Source organism: Fringilla coelebs (genome assembly GCF_963513975.1).
Source record: "Fringilla coelebs genome assembly, chromosome: 7".
Taxonomy (NCBI): Eukaryota; Metazoa; Chordata; class Aves; order Passeriformes; family Fringillidae; genus Fringilla; species Fringilla coelebs.
In genome coordinates this window covers 27041370-27063344 of record NC_140035.1, presented here as the reverse complement: position 1 = coordinate 27063344, position 21975 = coordinate 27041370, and the positions used below count along the sequence as shown (strand labels likewise).

The 21975-nt window shown below is 42.4% G+C and overlaps 1 protein-coding gene across 1 annotated transcript; it reads left to right on the top strand.

The window, feature by feature from the left end:
- Positions 1 to 7093: 7093 nt before the first annotated feature.
- BZW1 (basic leucine zipper and W2 domains 1) lies at positions 7094 to 16362 on the top strand. The gene is made up of 12 exons (XM_084209726.1): positions 7094 to 7226; positions 7642 to 7715; positions 9465 to 9641; positions 11270 to 11364; positions 11611 to 11676; positions 11935 to 12070; positions 12636 to 12745; positions 12861 to 13031; positions 13296 to 13442; positions 13760 to 13898; positions 14737 to 14859; positions 15120 to 16362. Exons 2-12 carry the CDS (start codon positions 7652 to 7654, stop codon positions 15149 to 15151), a joined length of 1260 nt encoding a protein of 419 aa, XP_084065852.1. The 5' UTR covers positions 7094 to 7226; positions 7642 to 7651; the 3' UTR covers positions 15152 to 16362.
- The last annotated feature ends 5613 nt before the right edge of the window (positions 16363 to 21975 follow it).

Genomic DNA, 21975 nt, shown 5'->3' with positions numbered 1-21975 from the left:
TCTTGGATAGCTAGTATGACTCTAATCTTCTTGTTGAGGAAAGACTAATTCTATTTCACATAAATTGATCAAATCCTCCTAAAATTAGTGACAATCAGTACAATCCTGGACAATCTCTTTTATTGCAGTAATGAGTGTCTTCTCCTTGACAAAGTGAATTTCTGACAAGTTGCATTGCTTGTAGGAGTAGTGACATTGCTGATGACAGGGTCAGGATTGTGTGTAAATAATGATAAATTAATATGGAAATAATAATAACATATGGATGGTATGAAGTTTCAGGGGAAAAAAGCTTACAAGTCCTAGTCAACATTAGAGTTGGATTGTAGGCCTGTAGCAAACAACAGTTTCAAAGAATATATGTTAATTTCTACATGTTTAGTATTAGCTTTTGTAGTTCATTGCTGGCTTGCATTTTTTAAGCTTTTCTTTTTGTCAGTCTGACAAGTTAAACCTCTATTTACATCTTTGGAAGCACTGTCAGAGGAGGTATTTCCAAAATGCAGTGTCAGTATTTTAGTGACACTGACTGTGTGCTGTAAACAATCCCTTGGTTCCATTTGGTTAGCTGTTTTAGTGCATGCTTTATCTCCAGCTGCAGATGCAACATGCAGTTCTATATAGGGATTATCATATCTGGCATCAGATAATCAAACTAGTTTACAGAGCTGGTTTTACATTTCCACTGTTCTTTAAAAATTAGATTGTGCTTTCATTGGCATTTTTAGTTGTTCGAATTTTTTTGTTTGTTTCTATAGCAACTCTATTTTTCTGCCCTGGAGTCTTAAACCTGATAGCTTTTAATAATAGTTAGTAATAGAAAATAGATGATTTTAATATGTATCTTGATAGGTAAAATTCTGAATGTTCACTTTTGCAGGAATTGGTGGCTTCAGCTGTAAACCTCAGTCCAAAACAATTATATGTGCCATGTGAAATGTGTTGGTGGAGCATTTGGGAGGAAGGTACTAAACCATCACTCCTTGTTGTAATTGCAGCTGTGGCAGCCAAGCAAGTTGATTTAACTAAATCAAAGGAGTGATTTAACTGAACTTAATTAAAGATGACAAGACTAAATGAAAAAGTAACTTCAGTCCTAAACCATTCCTGGAGGGTTATCCTGATGACATCATCTTTTTATCTCTTTGGCAGTAAATATTGGATAGAGGCTTGAAAATTCTCTGGCCTCTTGGTGATGGTATTCACTTACTGTCTGAAAGCCAGAACAAAGCCATGGAGGCAGTTTCCCTCTGGTCTGATCTGTATAAATCGCAACAATTCAGGCCTCTCTGAGGCATGGTGGCATGGATTTCACTCCAGATATTCAGTGAAAATTATTTTTATCCTAATGCATAGGTATGCTCACATCAGCTCTTTGTGCCACAGCTCTCCTCTACTTTGACTGCCTTGTCCGTTCTTCAGGGAATTTACATCTCCCTGTTGAGAAGCTAAAGAGAAAACTACTGAAAAGCTCATTTTCTCTGCTTTGTTACTGTTGCCCCACCCCCCCCCCAAAAAAAAAAAAAAAAAAAAACCAAAAAAGGGAAAAAAAAAACCAACAACAAAACCCACAACAAGAACTTGCTGAATCAGCCTAACCTCAGGCATGGTAGGTTAATAACAAACTAAAACATAGAATGGGCTGATTTATTGGCACCACTAGGAGTTTGGCCTTGTACACATAATGTCATTTGCAATCTGCATCAAGAGGCTGTAATGAAAGGGGATTTTTCTAATGTTCCTTGTAGGAGCAGGTGTCCGCTCCGTTTTATCCTGGAAAGAAATATAGATGTGTTAATCACTGGTGGACAGCACCCTGCCTTTGGAAAATAAAAAGTGAGTGACATGAGAGAAGGTATTTTGCCCAAATACTGGGTAATAGTTTCTTCTGAGGCAAGTCAGCATAATTTCATTGACTGTCAAGACACAGTAGGAAACCAAAGTTCTCTTCTTCTGAAATCCTAACCCAGCACCAACCTTCCCCAGTCCTAATTCATCCCCTGTTGAATTCCATGAATCAAAACCATCCTAGAGCCCATGCAATATCCAGAAAAAGCAGAATCATCTATCCCCTTTTTTTACTTTGGAATACTGCGAACATCCTAACTGTCCTATCCCATCTGCAGATGATAAATATGTAACTCAGAATTGAATATGAGCCACTTCTCAGTCATAAAGCCAGCTCTGCAAGGTAATGCAAGATCCATCTTGTAGTAAACTCTTACTTTTGACTTCTGAATCCTCACATTAAAAATAAATAGGTAAACAGTGCCAGCACTGAAATCAGCTTGGTAAGTGGTGGTGGCAGGTACATGAATTGAGCACCCTAAAACCTTCCAGGACAGGGTTTATGATTTAATATGATTTGGATAAAGAAAACCTGAGGAGTTGGCCTGTCTGTGGACTCTTGCATGAGTGGTAGAGTTTGGCTGATGACTGTTTCTGGGAGAGATTGCTTATATTTTTAATTTTGCTGAAGATATTGCTCACAAAGATACTGTTTGACTCTGGTTATGATTAGAATAGGTTTAAACAGGTTTGGGAAAACAAGGAAAATTTCATTTTTGGTTAAGTCTTGTATTAACCATAAGCCAGGGAATGGGACTGTGATTGACATATGTCAGTAGCATATGTATTTCATATTCTTCTGGGTATTCATTACCTATTATCCTGACTATTAGGAAGTGCAATACAGTACCAGCTCTGGCTGGTTTTCACATGCAGTATCTTCTCACAAAGATGGAATACGTAAGCCACAACTAGTGGACTATGCCCTTTTATTCAAATTTCTTCCAGAGTCACTGAAGTTATTTGGATAACCACTGGTGTGCTTTGCCTCTGCTTTATTTAAAATGAGGATGGCAAGAAAATGCACCCTCCCCTTTGAGTTTTTTGTGTCTTTCCAGAGTAATGCCTTCAATCTGCTCTTCCCACGTCTTGCACTTCCCTCACTCCAGGGATTGGCAGGACGGAGCAGTAGCCTGCTGCAGAGTACTGATCTCTGTAGAATGAGGCAGGAGCCAACTTCCCTCCCCATATCAGTCCCAGCCAACAATGATTACACAAGTGTTTCTGCAGAAAGCAGAGCAAGATGGTAATGATGACATTGTTTCCTGACAATAGCCACCTCACAGGTTTTCCATTGCACTCATCCTTTGGCACCGTAAAAGGAGATACATCTGGAGTTGCTTAATACCTTGTCACTGGGCCCAAATTTCTGTTATAAGTTAAGCAGGAAAAAAGGGAATATAAAAATTAAAGTAGTAAAGCACAGAGCAATTATGAAATAGAGCAAGATTTTACCAGCCATTCTCTCATTAATGCATATCCAGTCAGAAAGCAAACTAAAAAAACACTTTGGGAGACTGGAAAATAGGAAATGTCTGATGAAACTATGTCAAGGTCCATTAATTAAAGCCTTCAATTTTAAAAGGCCCATGGGCCTAAGTTTGAACAAATCTGTTGTGCTCTAGGCTGAAAATTTCTTTATGAAAAGGGACACAAATTACATCAGGCAGACCTGCAGGCCCCTCTCTTCCAACAGCAGCCAGATAGAGATGCCTACCTCAACCTGGCTGGGGCTAGGAATTCTGCATCCATCCACTTCTGCTTCCTTCTGTGCAGGATATCCAGCAAAGCGTTTGTCAGGGATAGAACTTCTCATATTCACAGAAGTCATAACCAAGGTCAAGAACCTTCATGGGCTAAGTGTTATGCAAAAAGTTGTTAACAACTTAGAATTTAAATAAAGATTAATTTGTTATCTGGTCACCAGGAGATGATGTATCATCTTCAGGGGTGCACTGTAGGCTTTCTCTGCAAAATCATGGCCCCCACAATTCAATGCAGTCTCATTAAAATGTATTGCGCAGTGGAACCTCGTATGTCAGTTCCTGTAATCTGAGCCTTTCAGGCTGAGAGCTCACCTGTGCTATGGAGATAGGAGCTTAATTACCTGTTCAATTACAAGAATGCCACTGTTCACTAGAGGTAAGTTGGTTGATTTCCCACCCTTTTATAACTTGAGAAAATTTAGATACGTGTGTGCGATGACATTTGTGCAGCTGATAAGGAACATGCATTTGTGAAATACAGTAACTTTTTTCTCCCCTTAGCAAAAATTTTTTTTTATATTTTATTGCAGTTTCCTAAAGACAAACCTGGAACCCGTAAGCCATGGGTGTAGATTATAGATTAGTACTGCTTTCCTGAGGATCAGACAACCAGATGACTCCTTCAGCCACTTACTGACTGCAAGCATTCCTGCAAGAAAGAATTAGAACTGTCATACTTATGCACACACACATACGTATATGACACCATCTTGGTAGAATAAGATATAAGCACCAGTTCTCTTGTCCTGCCAAGTAAAAGACCTGTCATTAGTGTGTTTCATGCTACACTGGAACAGTTCTGGAGTTAACTCAAGAACTTGAAAGAATTTGCATACAATTTTGAAAATACCTGCAGTGAAGAGCAGATCACAAGTAGTACCATTTTGTCACTTCTACATCCGGTTTGACAGTAAAAACTGTTATCTTTGATTTTTTCTGTTCTTCTAGGATATGGAAATCCCACGGATCAGAATGAGACACTGTACAAATTAATGATGGGCAATGTATCAATATTTCAGTAAAACAGAGATTCTAAAAGTACACATTGCCAAGTATTTCTAGGCAAAGACATATTACCACCCCAGTAACCAACCAGTTTAGCTCTGCTTCCTGGTAGCCCAGGGCTCAGGCCTGCTCCACATCATCAGATCTCTTTGAACCACAAACTCTGGCCTCTCCCAGAGGTGGAATATAATCACTGCTCTTCACTGCCTTGTCATCACTCATTTCCCGTCTGCCTTGCCCACAGTTTTGCCTCTTCTTTCTAGCAAAATGCTGAAGCAGGACAAAGTTGATGCATTCATCCCAGGTGAGGAGAGGGCATGAGGTGGGGGAGTGGCACTGGAGGTAGGAAGGATTAAGAGCAGGACAGGATCTCAGTAGCAGCTGTTTTCCTACCAGAGGTGAGGTTGCCCATAGCAACCACTAGCAGGTGTGCAGACCAGATGTGCAGCAGGTGACCAAGAGGGCAAGGTGAAGGGGAGGGAAGGCTGAGAGGGGAACCATGACAACACGAGTTCATTATAGGTGTGGCAGCTCAGCTGTGCCAAACAACTGGCACTCTGACAGACATTGTTTTGGAAAGGAGGTTTTAAAGTGATCCAGTGGCAGCTGTATGAATCTTGATGGAACATTTCCCCATGAGGAGAGGAGTCTGAAAAACAAGTGTAAAGGTATTTGAGAGGGAGAAAAGGAAATGCCTGAGTTGAGCCAGTGGAGGTATGCATACAAATCAATATTCAGCTTTGATAGTTGATAGTTCAAAGCCATAAAATTAACAGTGAGGACACATTTAACGACATTATTCTGTACCCAAACACTAGCATAAGAAACAACTTTGGAGATGCTCAACATCTCCAACATGCTCTATACTCCATCTCAACAGGTATTGCATTAGTTCAGATCCTGAGCTCATTTACATAAACACAAATTTATTTTCATTTACTTCATTGATGACAGTGTAGGCTAAAATTAGCATAGTATAGAAGAGAGTGTGACCTGCACACACCCTCAAATAAATAATACTTAATCTAAATCTGTAGAGATAAAAAAAGATCTTATTCTTTTACATTGGTAAAATTTTCTTGTTCCTTTCTCTTGGTAAAGTGTGAGAAACTACAGCTAATGGAAAAAGCTCAACTGATAATGAGCTTTGCAGTTGTGTCATATCAGACTTTAGGGAGCTGACAACAGGCACTATAATATCTTTATGTTTGCTTTCCTTAAAATATAATTTTAATAATTCCTGATTTTTCTTCTTGGCTTTTTAATTGCTTGTGATTTAGACAAGTGCTCTCATTTTAGAATGAGCACCAGTGTAGTCAGTGCCTTGAGTTTAGAATTAATGGACAAATATTTGCTAATATTTAGGTGAAAATGCTTCCTCTGAATGTGGTATTTTTGAAGTGAGTATTTTGTGGATCTCATCAGGCTGTTAACTGGAATCTGCAAAAATGTTTATTGAAAACTTGTAAGGCACTGTACTGCTATTTCATGGCACTGGCATCTATCACCAGTACTGTTTCAAGGACAAAACAGTAACAAAAATGGTATGAGATGAAATCTGGCTCCTATTGCCAATAAGAATGATCGTGTTTGCCTGCTGCAGCCCAGGGATTTGTTCCATGTATACACCTGATAGCTGGTCATTTCAAGAGCTTTAGTCACAGCAACATCGCGCTTAAATCTGGTGGAAATTTGCAGCTGCATACAGTCTAGAAGGAAGCTTGTGTTCTCTAAGTTAGTTCGGTGGTTTGGCCTTTTGGGGAGCAAAGAACTGAGCTGCAATTGCATGTTCCATCCTACACCAGCACAGAGAGTATTCCCCATGTTGTCTCCAGCTCTGTGCCGCTGTGTGTTTGGCAGCCCATCTTTTTTACATAAAGAGCCTCTACTAACGCAGTGGGTGTGTTTATGCTGTCTGCTAACAGACTGCCTACAGCAAGAAGGTAGGATGAGACCTGTTGAGGTGATTGCTAGTGAAAGAACCCGTGTTTAAATGGCAGTAGAGAAGGGCTGCGCTTGAGAAGCCCAGGGACTTTGCTGTGTGTCAGACGGGCACAGCTTGTAACTGATCGTCCTGTCTGCACACACTACAGTACGTCAAGTGCTTGTTATCACCAGGATCTGAAAGAAGAAATTATTATAACTGCAAAGCAAATCTAGGGTCACGCAGCAGAGTAGGTATGGTATTGAAGTTCGATGTACCGCAGGTCCCGGTGCTGCCACCCGCACTTACACCCGCGCTCCGTGGGCCGCAGACCAGGCCAGAGGGGAAGTGTCCCTGCGGTACCGGGCTGGCTCCGCCGCAGGGAGCCCGGGCGGCACCGGGCGCGGTCACTCCGGGGTAGGGCTCGGCCGAGAAGCTCCTCTGGCGGGACAGAGACCGCCGTGAGGCAGGAGCCCGGCAGCACATGCGGCCCCCAGAGAGTCTGCCCCGTTCCCCGCCCCTTCCCTCCATCCTCTCGGGCGGGGCGGGGCGGAGCGCGGCCCTCCCCTCTTCCTCTGGCGTCGGTTCCGCTCGCAGAGCTCTCGCTGCCGCCGCTCCTCGCTGCTTTTTCTGCCCGTCTCCGCTCCGGGCCGCTCGGGCATTTTCTCTCTGCCTTAAAGTCGGTGAGGAGACGGGCGCGGGTGGCGGGCGGCCGGCTGGGGCCGGCTGCGGCAGCCTGGGCCGTAAGGGCCGCGCTGCGGTGGAGGCCGGGGAGGGAGGTGGTGCACCCCTTCTTCCTCCCCTGCACGGGTACCCGGGAGCGGGGCAGCGTTGGCGGCAGCGGAGGCACCGCCAGCTCGGGCAGTACGGCGGGGCCGAGGGGCGAGAAGCGCGGGCACGGCCACGGGCACTGGCACTGGCACTGGCACCGCGCGGGCCCCGGCTCCGCCCTGCGGCCGCCTCCGCCCGGGGAGCCCGGTGCGTGCCGGGAGCCGGGCGGGGGCCGGCGCCGCCCGCAGCCGCCCAGCGCCGCTGGAGCTGGAGGGAGGAGCGGCCCCTGCCCGCAGCGTCCTCACGGGTGTCTCTGCTTCCTTGCAGGGTGTCTTTTATGAATAATCAAAAGCCGCAGAAGCCGACACTATCGGGCCAGCGTTTTAAAACCAGAAAAAGAGGTGAGTTACTGTACAGTGCCCACTGCCAGGACCAGCTGCCAGCAATATGTTTACGGTAGAACGTCGGTTTCTGTCAGTAAGCAAACCCATGCCTTCACTGTAAATTTTTTACATGAGACTATGCTATGTGCAGAGTCTTGAGGCTGACTGGAATTTTCGCTGCACCAATCAAAAATATTTGGCAGCCAGACTTGTTGCTGAATTTACTGTAATAACCTTTACCTAAAATTTGGCCATTCTAGAACTGTCCTGAGTGTGTAGCTTAGGATCTGGTACCCCTGAATTACAGGGCAGCTCCAGCACAGGCTTGTTGCAGGTTAATACATACATCTAAGGAGCATCTAACATAGTTAGAATTGCAGTCTTAGCCACTGGCTAAAAGTTACATTGTCCTCTTTTAAATTTTTTAAAATTGACAGAAAAAACCCTCAACAAAATCCCACAAATCCACCCACCCACCTATCCCCCAATCAACATCCAAAAAACTCTCAAAGTATGTGATATGCAAAGGCCTGTCTCTCTGCATGCACAGTTATTTCCATAAGAAGAGTTAGTGACTGAACAGGTGTGATGAGTAACTTAGTATTTTGGTGGAGCTTTTTTCTTCCAAGAGGAGCTATTTTTTCTTCCAAGAGGAAGTGGGGATTCCCTTAGAGTTTCTGTTCAGTACAATTTTACTTGTATAACAGCAGTGTTCCAGGCAGTTTTACGCAGGCTGTACATGCAGAAGCACACTTTAATTTATAGAACCCGTTTGAATATCAGAGTACCTCAAAAATCTCTTGAATATTAGAGTTTGCTGTGGTCTGTCCAGCAGATAAAATGTCAGCAGCCAGGGCTTTAGTCTCTCTTTAAGCATTTAACCATAGTTTGGCTGTGAAGCAACTTCTGGAACAATGGAGCTCCATGGTTCTGCCCTGGAAAATAACTGATCCAGTATTTCCAAACTGGCACCCAGCTTTTACCAATGTGTTGATACTTGCATTGACACTGGACACCAATATGCCCTATTAGCCTGCTAACAGAATTGGCTAACCTGTTGCAGACAGCACTCAAAATAAGATCTGCAGTTGAGTTCTCTTACCTTTGGAAGCTCTTTATCTCATGATTTCCATAATCTAAGGACATATTGAGATGAGGAAAAGTTGAAGACCTCTTTAAGATTTTTAGTTACATGGGTGGATTTGTTGCATGTTGACTGTGCCCTGCCTATAGTAAAAACAAGGCAATGATCAGCTGATGTATCAGGTGTGAAGATACATCAGGAGTGTTCTGCTTAACAACAGTGAAGGTTGCTAAATAGCTCTGCAATTAAGGCCATTAAGTTAGCTCCTATGTCTACATTTCCCCCAAGCACTTGAGGAAAAGTTACTGCCTCAGACTCACCTAGCTGTGGGTTAAAATGAGGTGGTGGTCTTCATAGCCAAAAAGGAAATAGCCAGGGGACTCAGATGTGGTAATGGTATGCAGTTTGTCAGTCAGATGATTTCACCTGAAAAGAGAGAGGCCCAAAAAGCTGAGATAAAACATGAGTAATGGCATCAAATGTACATAATTTTTGGGGCATGTATTAAAAATTGCTTTCCAGCATGAGCGAAGTCTCTGGTTTTGGAGGGAAAGAGTGATCTAACATAAGAATAGGGGTATAAGAATCAAACTGAGAAGTCAGTTAAGCTTTATTAGAACCAAGTAATGATCATCACAAAGAACTCTTAATGGAAATCTTATTTTAACATTTTTGCTTTACAGATGAAAAAGAGAGGTTTGACCCTACTCAGTTCCAGGACTGTATTATTCAAGGTTTAACTGAAACTGGCACTGACTTGGAGGCAGTAGCAAAGTTTCTTGATGCTTCTGGTGCAAAACTTGATTATCGCCGCTATGCAGAAACACTTTTTGACATCCTGGTGGCTGGTGGAATGCTGGGTAAGTCCCTGTGATGTGGCTGCTGTCAGCTTCAGTCACTTCACTCTGCAAAAGCTGCATTTCCTTTCAGTGTAAAATCTCTGCTAAAGAGCCCACTGAGTGTGTAGAACAGGGTTTAGGTTAATCTGTGGTAAACCACCTGATCATCTTGGTGCCTGAGCAGTTACTGTAGAAATACTCTCTGTAACTTGCCTCAGTTTTACTTGAGTCTGTCTGCATTCCTTGAAGTGTAGATTGTACAAACTTTGCTTAGAAGAAAGTACTTTGGATTTTTGGGTGTGGTGCATGTGGTTGGTTTTGTTTGTTTGGCTAGTTTTTGGTTGGGTTTTCGGAGTTGTTTTTGTTTTTGTTTTTTTTTTTTACCAGAAGTAGATTTTGACTCTGGTCAAGATCACTTCTAATGATGAGAGATGGATGAATTCTTGTTTCAGGTGCATGGTCTGTGGTAACAAGACCAGTAGTTGCCCTGAAAGATTCTGACATGTTCCTATGATTTATGCATCCTGCTCTGTTATTTTGGAAAGGAAGCTTGTTTACAGAAGAATCTTACAGAAGTGCTTAATCTTGGACATGCTGTTACAAATCATTTGTTGTTGACAGTAGTGAGGTCATGGGCTCTAGCAGCCATCAGGGAGTGAGAAATGATAGGGTGGTCGAGTTGGCAGAAAACACAGGGACTGAAGAAGTGAAACGTGATGAAAAGTCTTGCAAACTCAGGTACACACTGTGTACAAAGAGGAACGGATGCTCACCAGCCATGTAAGCACATACTGTAATTGTTACAATATGGGGGTTTACATTCAAGAGTCTTAACCAGTGCATCGTCCTGTGTTAGGAAGTGTTCCTTCTAGGAATGAGTCTGATGGGGAAGGGAAGAAGGCATTGCTGTGTTAATGGTGATATGGGGTGCTTTACTCAACTCCCGGTCTGTAACAGGTAGTTAAGAAGACCAGCTTTGATCTTCAGTCAGAGGAGGCCAGAATAAAAACTGACATCCTGTTGCCTTACCAGCTTTTAATAGTTTTAAAGTCATGTTTCTGACTAATTCATAGCAGAGGATCTCCGTTGTATGTAGAATGGCATAGAAATTGATGATGAGGTGTTCTGGCACTAAAGCTGGTGACCTGAATGCACCTTCATTAGTGAAGCAGCCTAAATAACTCAGTTTCAAACTCATCTCTGCAGCACTGAATTTTGAACCGTGTGTCTCTTCATGTTTCAGTCTACTGTTGTGACTTAATCTGTCATGTAAAAGGCACAAAGCAGCACTATTGTAGCAGGCACTAAAAAGACACTTGCTGGAATTAAGCAGCTTCAGTGGCTTCCTTTAAGGGAAGAGGAACTTATATGGCCTCGTTAACTTAGTCATATGAAAACAAGATACATTGTCAATCCCCTTAGCAGTAGGAGGCCAGAATAGTTAAATGTTGAAATCTCTCTCAGCTGATTGTAAAATTCTGGTGCAGCAGTGGAACACAGGGAGATGTAGGGGTGTCTGTGGTGATCAGGTCATTGAGTTCATCATGACAGGAAAATGTGTTGCATGCTATGGGTGCTGGAGTTCTGCTTGGAGACTGCTCAGTGCCCTCATTGGGAGTAGTACTACTAATGCTGAAATCCTCCTGCAGCCCCAGGCGGGACCCTGGCAGACGACATGACACGCACAAACGTCTGTGTGTTTGCAGCACAGGAAGACCTAGAAACCATGCAAGCATTTGCTCAGGTTAGTTCTGAAATTAGGACAGTTTAACTTAAAGCTGTTTAATGGTCAAAAAATAAATGTTTGTGTAATTGTATGCTAATGTAAAAATAACACATGGCTTTAAGCGTACTGGAAGTGGTAGAGCAGCAGTGTTCCAAGCTGTGGTTGCTCTAAAGAGTTCAGACCTATTTTACTGAACTTAGTTTTTTAAAATTCAAATCAAATGATAGTTCACAGCAAAAGATAATGTACTCTATGTCTTTCTAGGTTTTTAACAAGCTAATCAGGCGTTACAAGTACCTGGAGAAAGGCTTTGAAGATGAAGTCAAAAAGGTATGGAGTGGTTTTTTTATCAGCAGACAAATAAACTTTCACATTCTGCTAGTTAATCACTCAGTAGAAGGGTTACATCATAAAATGGATTTTTAAAATACAACCCTTGAAAGTTGTTCATAGAAGAATGGCTGGCTTGCATGACTACCAGTGACTAGTGCTTTTGCTAGCTTGATGAAACAAGTGTTTAACATAGGTAGTGGCCAGAGTTTAGTGAGAGGTGGTAGTTTTATGCAGCTCTTCTTACTTGTCCTGCAGTTGCTGCTGTTCCTGAAAGGGTTCTCAGAATCTGAGCGGAACAAACTGGCCATGCTGACGGGTATTCTGCTTGCCAACGGGACACTCAATGCATCAATTCTCAACAGTCTCTACAATGAGAACTTGGTCAAAGAAGGTAAGTGTGGCCCAGCTCCTCCCTTAGGAAGGGGAGACAGAACCATGACAAGTAGGTGGCAGCTGTGATGACATTACACCCTTGCAGCTCACAAGCTTCCTCTGGTGATAGATTGACTACAAGATTAGCAAAGGTAAATGTGATGCCCCTATGAACCTGGAAGATCATGTTAAGACTTCAGAAAAGGAGTTTCTTGAGAAAGCTTGTGTGTAAGACTACCCTGCCTGACATTGGGAGCTGCTATCACTAGCATTGCCCAGCAAGGCACCACTTTATTTTTGAGAGGGACATTTCAGGATGCAAAATGTGTGTCATATCTTTAGGTTACTTCCTAAATTGCAGCAGGAAGAGTTTAGTACAGGGAAGACTTTGTGATGCTGAGTTGTAGGAAAAGTCCAACATGCTGGAGGCTGCAGGGCAGGGAGAGGTACTGCTGACTGTGCTGGTGTTGGAAGCACAGCTGCTGCTCTGAGCACAGTCTGACAAACAAGGTACCCTGTACTCAGGCCTTATGGTTCCCTGTGTTTTGAATTTCACTAATAAAAGAACTATTCTGACTGCACAGGTGTTTCTGCAGCTTTTGCAGTCAAGCTGTTCAAATCGTGGATAAATGAGAAAGATATCAATGCAGTGGCTGTCAGTCTTCGCAAGGTAAACATGGACAACAGGCTCATGGTGAGTACCACTGGAACTACTCTGCTGTTCCATAAGCCAGTTTTGTGAACAGCATTTGCCAGCAAATACTCAACACACATTTCTTTTACAAAAGAGTTGTAAATTTCATTTTCAGGAACTCTTCCCAGCCAACAAACAGAGTGTTGAACACTTCTCCAAGTACTTCACTGAAGCAGGACTAAAGGAGCTGTCTGAGTATGTTCGGAACCAGCAATCCATAGGAGCTCGGAAGGAGCTGCAGAAGGAACTGCAGGAGCAGATGTCACGGGGAGATCCATTCAAGGATGTAGGTGTTTGTAGACAAGGTGGAGGTGCTTTCTGTGCCTGTCTTTCATACTGAACTGAGCTCCCACTGGGAACTAAAATGATGAACTGGGGGGGGGCAGGTTGATATGAGCTTTGTGGTTTTTCCTTAATGTCCTGAATCCTGCTGTATGATCAAGAAGGTTGGTTGTCATTCTGAATCTTTCTGGGTTACCTTTAGAAGAGAAGTTTTAATTTAGCTTAGTGCCATATGTGGCCTTTCTGCTTACTCTTACTCTCCTGGCAGATCATCTTGTATGTGAAAGAGGAGATGAAGAAAAACAACATCTCAGAACAGACTGTGGTAACCATAATCTGGTCAAGTGTAATGAGCACAGTGGAGTGGAACAAAAAGGAGGAGCTGGTAGCAGAGCAAGCCATTAAGCATTTGAAGGTATTGTAACTTCAGTACAGACTTCTTCAGCCCTTAGGCAGAACCTGGCTTTCTTTCTGTCTGCAGCTCCATTTTAAATGTTAAAGCTACAACTCTGCTAGTACAGAGACAGAATGAGATGGGGAATTCTCCCCCTTGTGAGGAGTATTACAGGCCAAGGGCCTGAGGCAGAGGCAGTGACTGCTGCAGAGCTGCTCTGGGGTGGGGCTGTGGTTGCAAATTTCTAAGCAGTGGCTGATGGAAACTGCAAAACCAGCTTTAGTCAGGTGGTAAATAAGAAGTGCTCTGTGTGTGCCAATCTCATGTTCTTGTTACAGCAATACAGCCCTCTACTTGCTGCCTTCACCACCCAAGGTCAGTCCGAGCTGACTCTTCTGTTGAAGATTCAGGAGTATTGTTATGACAACATTCACTTCATGAAGGCCTTCCAGAAAATAGTGGTGCTCTTCTACAAAGGTAACTTTGTGGGGTTATAGTTTCAGGGGTTTGTGGGCTTTTGGAGGGGCTGGTTTTGGTTGGTTGAGTTTTTTAAAGCTTCTGAAACAGGGGAGATCAGTGCTACAACATTGCACTTTTCGTGAGCTGAAGAATTTTCTACCTTCTGTTTGTAAAAATGCAAAGGTGTGTGTGGCTAGCCCTTTGCACATGGGGAAGTGCAAGACAAAGATGCTGCCTGTCTACAGTAGATCTGCTTAAGAGTTGCAGAACAAAGCTACATTTGGATTTTTAAGGCCTTTTGTTAAGTTCCATGATAGTTTATTCTTCTTAGTTCTCTTAAACATTGAGTGTGAGCAGCTGAAGGTTGAGACCACCAGTGTGTTCCAGGCTGCTCTTGGCTCTTTTAAAATGTCTGATAAAAGGCAGTACTGAAAAAACCAAGCTGTGCACCTATGGAAACTTGTTGAACTGAAGACTGTTCTGTACTTGTAAAATTTAAAAAACACCTGCACCACAGGAAGTGTTTACTTTGGACTTCAACAGAATTTGTATGTGTTCTTAGCTGTTAACTGAACCTTTGCTTAGAATGCAATTTCAAATAACTCTAAAACACTCCAGACTGTAAGTGGGAGTCAAAGTGCAGTTTCTGGATACAGTATTGAGGAAACTCCCAGCATGAGGAACCATCCAAAATGCCTGGTTCTCTGAATTTCAAAACTGAAAGCACTCCTAGTGCAAGTCTGTCCAGCTGTACCCAGAGAAGGAGTACATGATGCTCCCTGGGAAGGAAGCAAAGGCTGCCAGTCAGGTTCTCAGCAGTTCACTGAATTAATACTGCTCTTCCCTATCTTTACAGCTGAAGTTCTGAGTGAAGAACCCATCCTTAAGTGGTATAAAGATGCCCATCTTGCAAAAGGAAAGAGTGTTTTTCTGGAGCAGATGAAGAAGTTTGTTGAATGGCTCAAGAATGCTGAAGAAGGTAACCAGCAGCTTTGCTCATATGTGGAGCTTGTTCATTTTGGGAACCCTAATGCAAATAATGCTGTGTTTTGGAGTGGGAGATGTTAATTGCCCCTCTGAGACTGGTGTACCCTTTCCCCTGGTGCTGGCTAGAAAAGCTTTCCAGGACAATCCATGTGGATCCAGCAGCTGCTGTTGGGCAGGGTGCAGGGCAGCAGCTGAGCTCAGGGCTGGGGGTTGAGCCATGGCCAGGCTACTGATGAGGTCTCTCTGTTGCAGAGTCGGAGTCTGAAGCTGAAGAGGGTGACTGACCTGTGAAACTCTGGCCTCAGTAAAGCAAACAGGAGCTGTAGATAAGTGTCATGTCTCATGTGTCCTTCTGATTCTTACATCCTACCTCCCTGTATCAAGCATGATATAAGGGCTCTCATGGCAATTTATTTTAACTGTTTTCTATAGTTAATGGAATACTGGATTTAGTTTTTAAAACCATGTTCAAGTAGCTTACAGGAGCTGTTAGATTTGACTCTTAACCTGCATTTGTCCTTTCAGTTACCTTCTACCTCCTGTATTTTCTACTGTAATAATGTAATATAAGGCCTTCCACGGTGAAATCCATTTCATCTCTGTTGGGATTTCTGTCTGTATTGGAGTAGATTTGATATGGTGAATGAGACTTAGGGCAGTCTGCTTGCAAATTAAACTATAAAAAAGCCTCCCAAGGGAAGAGGCCATCGCTTGTGTGGCACTGCAGTCTGTACCACCAAATAGCCACCGTCATAGGTGGTTGTCCATGTCCCCAAGTACTTTGTCATCCCTGTAGCAGACTTCCAGCATAAAGCAATCCTCTATTCCAGCTGTGGGGAAGGTGGAAGCCCCACTGCTGGAGAGAAGCTGTTGTGGTGGCAGGAATTGGTTACCATGGTGGGGCATGAAGAGTGGCATCTCTGAGCCTGCTGGCTGTCACAGCTGGTGGCCCATGTTCCTGAGGGACTGTCAGGTGCCCTTGCAGCTCTGGGGATGCCTTCCTTTTCCCTTTCCCTCATGGAAGCACAAGCAGTGCTGTTCCACACAGCTGCCCAGCAGCTTTCTTGAGCCAGGCACTGCTGCTGGCAGGGCTGGGGCAGGGGGAGCAGCTGCTTTGTGCTGCTCTGTAAGTGCACAGCTGCTGCAACCTAAGGCAGCCAAAGCACCACCCCTCCCCCTTTGAGGTTTAGAGATTCTTTTATGCTGGCAGCTCATATGCTAAACCAAACAACTTATCTGCTCCCTGAAACTTTAATTCCTACTGGAAATTCTCAGGACAGTTCAATTCAGAAAGATTGGGGGAAAAAAGGTGAAGTCTATACTGTTGTAAGCTAACAGTGAGCATTAACTGAAATACTGGTAACCAGAGTACACCTACTAAAATAAATTTTAAAATTGGTCATCACAATGCAATCTGTTCAATACTACAGTGATCTTCCTTACTTTGTAACTTTTTTTTTAAGCAAATAAAGGCCATCCTTACACTTAATGCCAAGAGCTGTCTCTGCTCCTTATTTGAAAAGAAAGCACCACTGATATTTAGAGTACAAAGCAGTGCTAGGCCTTTTGCCTAAATTCAAAGGACTGTTGAATAAAATGAAATTAAAATACTACTTTGTTGCTATTAGGGTGCTCTTTTCCATGTTGAAAGTGCTAACATCCCCTGAGTTTGAAAACCAGGTTCATCTGTATATTACGTAAGTTTTATGTCAGTATTTGGCAAGTATCCAAGAAGTCATACTAAAAAGTAAGGCAGTTACAATATAACCAAATGTTTAAGTTTCTTTGGTCCCTGTGACTCAGCCTGGTTAGCTGCAGGAGCCTGTGCCCTCTTTCTGCCTTTTAATGGAGAGAAGAAAGAAAAGTGCTGCACAGTAAGAGCAGCGCTTGTTTGGCACAAAATCCAGCATCTTCTGAACCACATCAAAGAGGTTCTTGTGGTCAGAATCATGCCATGTCATGAATGCCTTCATGGAAATAAAATAATGTTTTGTTGTTTGTCTTACACTTATGCTTAAAGTTTCTGTCCTTAAGAGCACTTTCCCTGTTGCATCTTACCTTCAGTGGCGGACAAGGGTTTGATATGTATCTCCCACCAGGATTTTGTTCATCCCAATCCAGCTGTCCTTGACAGAAAAATTTTCATTTCCTTAGACAAACTGACTGTATTTTTTACTCAGATATTCTGTTTTGGCCCTTCAGCAGAAGTTTACCAACATGTGTGTTTTCATCTTGGGAACTGATCTGGGAATAGTCCACCACAGCAGCCAGCTTGTCAAAGCGATGACTGGGTCTTAAATCTAATCTGAAAATATTTAAAATAAAACTATAGCAGTCCAGTACATAAAAATATTATTACCTGCTTTTCTTATCGATGTGGACAAGACTCCGGTTCCTTGCCATGGCTCTGAGGGGAAATCCAGAGAGACATTTCTGTTCATTGTTAAGAGGAAGTTATCAATAACTGTTTTTCACTGTACCCTGCAATCAATAATCAGTTTCAGATTAAGGAAGAAAAGAGGCAGTACTGATCTGTTTCCTAAAGTAAGGTGGGGTGTACTAAGTTTTGTCCCTTGAAGTTTTTTTCCCCTTGACCCTATTATTTTTTTCACTTTGTTGATTCATCTCAAGTTTCAGCAATACTGCCAAGATGACAAAGTTGAGTTGAATTTGTTGATGGTGACAGATGAAGCTACATCTGTTTCTAGCATGGCTTGTAAATTACAAATGTTAAGAAGGTGATCCTTCACACCAAGCTGCTGCCAAAATGTTGACTGAAAGCAATGTGTAGAAAGGTTCTGTTCATACCCTTCCCTTGTGCCCACATCTCTCTTCAATTTGGCACCATGGAGGAAGGCAGCTGAAGTTCTTGCATAAATCATTCTCCTCAGTCCCTGCCTCTCCAGCATGTTTTCACCCACCTTAGGAGAATTACAGATGCTGCATTATTCAAAGGCTCACACTAACTTACAGGAAATAGTGCTGCTCCAAGGTAGTAATCCATGAGAATACACTGCACTTCTAACACGTCATGGTTGTGACTGTCCCAGTGGTGTGAAAGGGTTCAGAAGGTTCTTATTTGATACCAGACTCCAAACCAGTCCAAGAGCTCAAGAAAGAGAGCACTGTGCTGCTGGAGCATGGTTCAACAGCATGTGACACCCCTCAAAATGAGAGCTCAGCCTAGCAGGCTGCTGTGGCCATGGCTAACTGCAGGAGTTCTGCACTGGCCTGTGGGCATCAAAATGTCTGATGTTCATCCTCAAATACTGTACACCCAAAGCTTTCATCTCTTGACTGAAGCAAAGGTGCTGAGCCCCTGGACCTCAAAAACAATTCAGACATGTCCATGGTACTCTGGACACAGTGACTACAAAGGCAAGAATGTGACATGACTTGCAACAGTTCTAATAAAGCTGAGACACACACATGACAACATGACAGAAATCCTAAAGCCAAACCAAAGTACAGGTGGCTTTGTATACTCACTGAGTACTGCCAGGATCCAGTGCCCTTACATATTGCAGTACTAGGACTTCATCAGCTGCTTTGGAGCAGCTGCCATAGTTTTTGATTATTTTCACAGCTACAGGTTTTCACAGTTATAGGTTTGCCTCTTCTGAAAAGATGGGATTGAACAGTGATTAGAAGAGCAACTACTTCTAATGAAGAATATTCAGATTGCCATTGCTATAAACAATGTATATCTTTTCTAAAAAGGTGTTTTTTTAGTACATGCGGACAATATAACCAAGGTTCATCTATGCATAAAAGACTAAAATTTCATTTATCAATTCTGAAAACATACACCTTATTGTACATCCACCTTATACCTTATTATTGTTCCTAGAAATAAAAAGCCCCATCTATCATCTATTTATGTATGCTACTAAAAATTCACAGCAAACCAGCAAAATGCACAGCAAAAATAGACTTAAGAATTAACACTGAAGCTATTCTAGACTATTCTTGTTTAAATTGTAAATATCTACTTGGACAACTCTTACTAGACAACTCTCATCAGCAAATGCTGCACATTTACAGTGAAAAAAGGAACATAAAAAAAATGCAAGTTCTACAGAGTAACAATCCCCACCCCCAAAGAAGAAATGAAAAGTAAAAGTCTTCTAAAAGCTCCCTCAGATCTTGCATTAAAAGCACTTACTGTATTGGTTTTGTGTGGCCAGGTTTTGGTAGCTGGGGGAACTTACGAGGTTTGGCTTCTGAGAGATGCTTCCAGAAGTTTTCCCTTGTGTCTGACATAGCCAATGCCAGGTCTCTCCAGGACACAGCCAGGTGCAGGACAGATGTGCCAGTGGCCAAGGCTAGGCCAAGCAGAGATGGTGCAAACACCTCTGTAATAACATATTTAAGAAGGAAAAAAAAGTTACAGCACCAATGTAATTGCACTCAGAGGATGATGAGAATATGAGGAAGAGAACAAGAGAACAGTCAAGGTCAGTAAAAAAGGAAGGGCTGGAGGTGCCCCAGGTGCAGGAGCCAAGATTCCCCTGCAGCCCAGGGATGCAGAGATCTACCTGCAGCCCGTGGAGGACACCACACGGGAACAGGTGGATGCCTGAAAGAAGGCTGTGACTCCAGGACCTGTGGAGCTGTAGAGAGGAACCCACTGGAGCAGGTTTCCTGGTAAAGTTGTGATCCCATGGAACAGGCTGTGCCTGAAGACTGCACCCCATGGAAAGGGACCCATGTACAGAAGTTCATGGAGAACTGTCTCCTGTGGGAGGGGACCCCATGCTGGAGCCAGAAATGGACTCTTCTGCCTAAGCAGGGACAGAAATAACTTGTGATAAACTGAATGTGCTCCCATTCCCTGTCTCCCTCCACTGCCTGGGAAGGAGGGAGGGAAGAGGAGGACGATACTACTAAGATTTTATTTTTCAGTATCCTGCTCTGATTTTGACTGGTAACAAATTCAGTTAATATCCCCAAATCGAGTCTGTTTTGCCTGTGATGCTATTGGGTGACGATCTCTCCCAGATCTCAATTTGTGAACCTTTTGTTCCATGTTTTTCTCCCCAGTCTAGATGTGGAGAGCAGTGACAGAGTAGGTGTGGTTTGTTGGGCATCTGTCACCCAGCACGGGTCAACCCACCACATCCATCTAAAAAGTTAATAAAGTCTGAAAAATATTCTATGCATCTTGCACTTAGTACATCTCTGACAGATCAGATCACCCTCTGCATCATCCTCTGCATTCTTGCATCTTTTCCTTCAATAGCTCTTCTGGAACAGCACCAAGACCATGCAGCCAGTGAATAAACTCAAGCGAATTCAGGTCAGAAAACAATTCATTCAGCAGGGAGATACTCAGGCATTCAGATACACACCAGGCCACAAACAGCAGGAGCAATTTCGAATTCAGCCCCTGGAAATCCACGCAGTTTGTTACAGGAGGAAAACACGGCAAGGAACAGATTTTCAGGTGAGATACTCAAAGTAGGAAGGCCACAAAAATTACAATTATTTTTCTTTTAAAAGACTGGTTGACTGAATTTTACTTAATGATTTCAGGACCTCTGTATTTTTCTTAAAGCAAAGGGATTTAATAATTATCTTTTAGATATATATAAACACATATTATTTTTAAACAGTCTTGTGTCCAAATTAAACTAGCCACCTTAGGCAATCAAAATTAAATAACTTGTATGAATCTTTGGCAAGAAGCTGGTTTTTTTAAATCATAAAAGATACAAGTTTGCTTTACGTTGTCTTGGCTTAAGATCTTAATTGACCTTAAAAGTCCAATCTTCAGATTTTTTAACAGTGTAACAAAAATTAGAAAACCCACCCTGTTAGTGGGAAGGCATCATCCACATTTAATTCTACAAATTTCTCACTGATACTTGAAAAAGTCAGTCTGGCATGATCCCCTTGCTATTTCAGTGATACTTAATCAAAATCTAGTTTAAAAGCTTGTCCTTGGATTATAGAGTAGGGGTTAAGCAAATGCTTGTCATATTATAAATTCTGAAGGCATGAAAGTTATGTCTGTATTTCAAGTACTCCAGTTGATGGTTATTGTTCATTAATCTGCTCAAATATATTCACTGAACAAATAGCAGGACCATGTTCTGTGGTATCACAAGCATATGTACAAACTATACATTTTCACTGAAAGAAATGCAATCCTAGCAAAAAACAGGCAGCTACTAATATGAGCCAAAGGAATAAACTTCTATTATCCACAGAATTCCCCAGACCCAACACTCAGTTATTAGTGACAGATGAGAATCTACCTTCTTAAAATAATAATTAAAAAAAAAACTAAATTAAAATTGCTCCTATCACCTGTGGAGTTTTAGGATGACACATATTATAAAGTGTCTTGTATTTCCTTTTGTCACCAGCTGTCACATTAGACCAGATCCCTGGCTACTAGGATGCTCAGTGTCACATCTTTTCTTGGACTTGTGACTGCAAACTTCAAAACTGTGTCATTGACACATTGCTTTACGTTGTCTTGGCTTAAGATCTTAATTGACCTTAAAAGTCCAATCTTCAGATTTTTTAACAGTGTAACAAAAATTAGAAAACCCACCCTGTTAGTGGGAAGGCATCATCCATATTTAATTCTACCTCTTTCATTCACAGATACGTTTCTGAATCATTATTACAAAAACAGAAAGATCCAGTAAATATAACTAAAATCATTCTAATGCCCCTATGAAGGCAGCTTTTTGTTTGAAGCTGCAAGACATCTTTCTTGAAATACCTTCAACTCAAAAATTAATCTGGTATCAATGACATGATCAGAATAATAAAATCCTAAAAACATGCCTGCTGATATCAGAAGTCCAGAAGTTTTTTACCTGCCAGGAGTTTCAGAAAGATGGTTGCAGCACTTTTTCTCCTGTGCAGTTCTGAATGGCATCCCCTTTTCCATTCTTAGCACTGTTGCACCCTCTGCAAAGCGGTCTTTTTCTTTTATCCCTTTCAGCACCATTAGTTTGACTGGAATTCACCAAGTGTAACAAACATATTTTACTCTGAGTTACAATCCACAGACAAACAATTTTCAAAGCCATTAATTATCAAATTTAAACTATAATGATTGTGTTTTTCCTCAACATCCCAGTTTTTGGCT

Excerpts from the sequence above, each read along its gene's own strand:
- BZW1 (XM_084209726.1), top strand. The coding sequence starts at position 7,652 with ATGAATAATCAAAAGCCGCAGAAGCCGACACTATCGGGCCAGCGTTTT. Across the intron at positions 11,365-11,610 it reads CCATGCAAGCATTTGCTCAG|GTTTTTAACAAGCTAATCAG; the intron begins GTTAGTTCTGAA and ends ATGTCTTTCTAG. Across the intron at positions 11,677-11,934 it reads TTGAAGATGAAGTCAAAAAG|TTGCTGCTGTTCCTGAAAGG; the intron begins GTATGGAGTGGT and ends CTTGTCCTGCAG.